The 5990-nt window shown below is 32.1% G+C and overlaps 1 protein-coding gene across 1 annotated transcript; it reads left to right on the top strand.

Annotated features, from left to right (window-relative positions):
• Positions 1 to 4816: 4816 nt before the first annotated feature.
• On the top strand, positions 4817 to 5716 carry LOC308432122 (vomeronasal type-1 receptor 100-like; the record flags this gene model as incomplete). Its single annotated transcript, XM_080931840.1, has 1 exon — positions 4817 to 5716. The coding sequence occupies one exon, from the start codon at positions 4817 to 4819 to the stop codon at positions 5714 to 5716; it is 900 nt and encodes a 299-aa protein (XP_080787966.1).
• Between the last annotated feature and the right edge of the window lie 274 nt (positions 5717 to 5990).

Raw genomic sequence — 5990 nt, 5'->3', positions numbered from 1 at the left:
ATGCAATTAAAGAAGTTCACTTTTCCAATTGACGGCACCACTTTGTCAGAATCTCACAGTCAAAATTATCTTATCCAGATTACATGATTACTATGGGGCTACAGGGAAATGAGCTGATGTCATTTCTTCCTTATAACTACTTCATAGAGACTTGTTCTAAAGAATGTTTCTCAAAGTCCAAGACTGGTGAGTGTTTCTTTTTCTCTTCATTAGAGTGAGAGCTGTAAATAGGTGATAGAAGGAGGCAGGAGATTCTGTAATGAAGGACTTGAGAAGTCGCTTCTTAGAATATTCCTTTTGAGCCTTAATGTATAACAAGCATTCAACAGATGAATGTAGGCATGGAGGTGTAAGTTGTGACCATTTGTAAAAGAACTTAATGTAGTCTCTGATTATATGGTGACACTAGACAAAGCTTATTGGAAAGAGGACAGGGATCAAACAGAATGATGGAAAGACAGGAATGCCTAAATGGTAAAGTTCATCAATGGGTATTGTATATTGAATGAACATGTCATGAAACCCATCATTTTCTATGAATGTGCATGTAAACAGTCACTCCAGATGCAATAACTTAGCACATCTGATGGAGAATTCTTCTGAGTGTGTACTCTATGAATTCAAACTGCCAAGCGTGTTAATTTTTAATTCCTATAACAAAACACTGAAATACCTCAAAAGGAAAACCAAAGTGTACACATTTATTATTTTTCATAAGCAAATTTACAGTACAAAGGTGCCATTAAATTGTTTTTGCAAAAAAAATTTACAAAACAAGAAAACTTTAACTATTTCCATGTTACATTTTGTTCTATATGTACTTTAGCTCATTGTAACTATTAAGTTTTCAAGGCATACAATCAAACCTTGAAAAAAAAAAACAAGTACTGACTAAAAAAATATATTCATATAGTTTTATGTAAAAATTATGTTAAAATCTGAAAAAAAGTACTGACAATAAATGTATAATTTTAAGCAAAAAATGTTTAAAATCTGCACATTTATCTTTTTTTGTAAAATAAAGTTGTTTTATAGAAAACAAACAAAAAAGCCAAAAAAAATGTGTTTTTTTTCTTATTTTACTACTTTTCTCCAGTTAACTGAGTGTATGTATTTACTAAAATGAAACTTAAGCTAGGAATATATAAGAAATATTAACTAATTTAGTGTTTATCAGTAATTTCCAAATTTGTTATGTTTGCATACAGTTGGGAATTCTTACAAAAAATTAAGGCATAGGAAATTATTAGGCATTATAAACATGATATAATAAGTTTTTCTAAGAATTGGAGATTTTTTTACTCTATTGCAAAGATCTCTAATAAAGTAAATATTTTCTGTGTTTTTCAAAATGATTTCTGAATTTCACATTACTTATTTATTAAATCCAAGGAAGCTTACTGTTAAAACAGGTGAACTGTATAAATTTCAGTAGATGATTCAGTGTTTCATTAAAAGGAGAATTAGTTTTAATATTGCAAATGTTGCAAATTAATCTTCTTAAAATTGCTAATTCTATGATTTGGAGCAAACTCTTCATTCTCAATGAGAAATATATTTGCAATTCTCAACCTGTGTAAAATTATTTAACACCAAATACTACAAGTGTTCCTACAATAATTAAAAATACAACTGTACAGATGGCTACAACCCTCCCAATTTTCCTCAACACACACACATACATACACATCAACATCAAACTGTAGTACATGGAATATAAAGTTATGAAATTGAAGATTTTCCAAAATTGAATCAAAAACTGCCAGATAATATTATTATGACACTGACCACATAGTATCAATATTAAAATGGCCAAATGATAATCATTTAGTTTATTTTTGTAATCTTTACAGATTATATAGTTATGTACTGGTACACTTTGCTGGACCCTTGCAATTGATCAAGTTAATCAATACAGAGAACACAATCTTGATTTCTTTAAATTTCATAAGCATACTTTATATAAATCTCAGTTTTTCAATCACTTTAATCTCAGCTTCAAGGACACTTGTAAGATAAAGAAAAAATAATAATGAAGACAATTCCTCTATGCCATACAATGAACTCAGTTGCAAATGTAGCAGAGGATAGCATTGTCTGGCATCAGTGGGAGAAGAGGTCTTTGGTCCAGTGAAGGCCCATTTTCCCATTGTAGAGGAATGTCAAGATGTTGAGGTGTGAGTGTGTGGTTGGGAGAAGGAGCACCTTCAAGAAGCAAGGCAAGGGGTAGAGGGAGTGGGAGTTGGAGGATAAGGAATAATATTTGAAATGTAAAAACAACGAATATCCAATAAAACTGAAAAAAAAACATGTAGAGCTAAATAGAAGCAGCTCTTGGTCTCTTATTGCACATCATGTGAGATAGTTATTTGCACAATGCTTTGATATTTGTTTTCAGGATATTAAACACTGATGGCTTCTCCATCCTATAAATTGTATTGACACACTTTGGATATTAGTACTTACAACTAAATATTACAACTTAAACTAATCTGATTGGACCCAGCAATGCAAATTGTTTTCAAATAAATCAAGCAAATTTTCTTTGGATGCACTTAATGACAACTTTGTAGGCATGGTAGCTATGGTCTTTTCTGTGTCCAGTCTTAGCTTCAGTGAACCAGAGAAAAAGATGCCATTTGAGAAAATGAGAAGATATGTCATTTTCTGTATGTGATGAGCATTGATACAACAACAGATGTGTAGAAACTTTAGAGAACATATCATTAGAAAAAAATACTTCTAATTGCTAGTTGTTACTTTATATTACCATATTTTTATATTAATCATATTAGATGTGCTATATTAATATATGTAAATCAATACAAATTTATTATACTCATCTATTTTGTGCATTGGCAATTTAGAAATTGGTATATCTTTCAATTTGGTGGGCAGGGCTTGAATTAAATATTATTCTCAAGTTCTTATATAATTATATGACTCATTATTTTATATGCATAAATTATTGTTTTCTGGCATTTATATGTACCATCACTATTCCATGACATAGGTAATTGATGGCATAAACTCGAGTCACACTTGGTCATGGGCCATTATGTCATTGCTGGGAATATTACAAAAGTCCTTTGGGAGAGTTAAAAGTGCTCATAATCACTAATCCATCTCTGCAGCCTCAATCCCACAGCTTTTCTGCACACAGAATATCAGTGTGCAGCTACTGTAATTGTATGTTGAGGTGAGAATTAGAGGGTTGGCTCTGGAAGTTGAGATGAATTTATTCCTTTACTACATTAAACATTTTAGGTCAAAAACTCATGTAAATGTAAATTGTGTGATTTATCATGTCACCTTCATGGGGACATTATAGGATGGTCTCTTCTACTAACATCATATTATTTCTACACATGCATGCATGCATGCGTCTCTATATGAGGAATAAAAAAAGTGAACTGAAAGATATATTTAGGCACTCTTTTTCTCACATGATCCTAGGAAGTGTAGTAATATTTGGTGTCTTTATCACAAAACTGATTTTTCAGTTCTTAATTAAATCAATTCAGTAAATAAAATGACCCTGGTAACCAGACCAAGTAACTTATATAAGCAACAAACGTAAGACTGTTGACTAAAAGTATAAAATTTTATGGGTCCTGGTGACATATAACACTTGGGACCTTATTTTCAAATGTATGGGATGTCATACAGGAATTCTCACAATGAATATCTGTGTAGTCAACTTCAGCCTTACATATTTGTCATAATATATGGAAAATATTGTTTATCTTAATTTCACAAATTCTTTCCTCATGGAGGCTCCTAGATTCACCTCATCAAATATAATTATGCAAATTTTAGAAAATATGGAAAGCAGGAAAGCAACACTGGACAGGGCTGAGTGTGGGAGCCATAGACAGCAGAACAGCAGGATATTAGTAATCAGTTAGAAAAAAAACCAGGATAGCTAGAAGAAGCCATAAGAAATTGTGTTCTTAGTGATTTACTTTTCTTCCCCCCAAAAAGGAGGGAAAATATTAGTTCTTTAATCCCTAGTTGGAGTTCACAAAATGTTTTAATGTGATGGAAAGTGAACTGATATCCATGTAGTGCCATTTATAACACTAATAGGTAAATTATTAACTATTTCATATATTATGATTAGGGTGTGGAAAGAACACTAATGTTCTCCAATGTACATGTGTCTTCAGTTCAAATTCTGAAGATATAAAATTTTATGGGAAAAATATTAAATACAATTAATTGTTATAAACATTTTGGTAAATAAAATAGCAAAATAACCATAGATTATTACTGTGATTATTTATGAATTATGAGTCAAAACATGGATAGTTGAGAAAAAGCATTGTAATCCTTGTGGAATGTGAGTCAGAATTATCTGATGTTTTGAGTTGCTTCGTTGATTTTTTTCCCCCAGATCAACACACATTTTTTCCAGTTACATGAACATGATTAATATTCAAACTCCTTACTACTGTTTTAGAAGGTAACGATTCAATGAGACAATTAAAATATACAGGATTAGATTTTGAAGGTATTCTACTAAGGTTCATGAAACAAAGTGTACATTCCGAACAGATATGACAGTGTTGGCATTTATTATTCATAAGTTTATATCCAGCAGAATCATGTATAGAATATATAAATGTAAGTTATGATGTACACTCCAGAATTTCAAAAGTTGAAGAAAAAGAGTAATGAAGAATTAGAAGAGAAAAATCAAGCAATAACATAAACAAACTCTCCGGTGATTGCCAAGTTTCACATATACACTCTTTTTTTCAGATATATGAAATTGACTTCTGCTATGCTGATAAGATGAATATAGTCTCCAGCTATGTCCTCATTAGAAAATGTCTTTTATATACAAGCTGGAATTGGAGTCCTAGCAAATATGTTTCTCATTTTATTCTATATGTCCATAATCCTAGGTCACAGACCTAAGCCCATGGACCTGATTTCCTGTCAGATGACTTTTGTTCACATAATGATGATTCTCACTGCAGGGGATAATTTGATTGCATATATATTAGAGTCACTAAAATTTGGGAATGACATCAAATGTAAGACAACGTTTTACTTAAGCAGAGTGACAAGAGGTCTCTCTGTCTGTGTCACCTGCGTCCTAAGTGTGTTCCAGGCTGTCACTATTAGTCCAAGTACCTCCTTGCTGGCAAAATTTAAGCAGAAAGTAAAAAGACACATCATCTATGCTTTTTTCTTTTTTTGGATTTTCAATTTGACATTTAGTTGTAGGTGGATCTTCAATGTTGCTGGTTTTACAAATGTGAGTGTGACCCACCAGATGAAGGTCACTAAATCCTGCTTACTCTTACCCTTGAACTCCATCATCAGAGGACTTATTTTAGCAGTGACAACCTCCAGAGATGTGTTTCTTGTAGGAGTCATGCTGATCACAAGTGCATACATGATGATTATCTTGTGCAGACATCAGAGGCAATGCAAGCATCTTCATAGCATAAGCCACCTGAGAGCATCCCCTGAGAAAAAGGCCACCCAGACCATCTTGTTGCTGGTAGTGTTCTTTGTGGTCATGTACTGGGTGAATTACATCATCTCATTCACCTCAATCTTGTTATGGATGTATCACCCAGTCATCCTGAGTCTTCAGAAGTTTCTGCTCTATGCCTATCCCACAATTGCTCCTTTGATACAGATCAGTTCTGATAAGAGAATAATCAGCATGCTGAAAAATTTGCACTGCAAGTGCTACTAGATTTTTCTAAAAATATATATGATTTTTCTTCCCTTAACAATGATTAATTTTATGTGCAAGAGTTGTACCTTTCCTAAATTACAGATATTTGTAAACTTCAGTTGTTCAACGTGACATTCTTCATATGATTCAAATAAATATTGTGTTATCTTATACATATATTCTTTTGATATTACAGATGCCAAATAAACTTTGGAGTTTTTTGTTTGTTTGTATTTATTGGATATTCTCTGTATTCACATTTTAAATGTTATCCCCTTTCCCTGCTTCCATC

Source organism: Micromys minutus (genome assembly GCF_963924665.1).
Source record: "Micromys minutus genome assembly, chromosome: 18".
Taxonomy (NCBI): Eukaryota; Metazoa; Chordata; class Mammalia; order Rodentia; family Muridae; genus Micromys; species Micromys minutus.
This window is presented reverse-complemented; position numbering and strand designations above follow the sequence as displayed.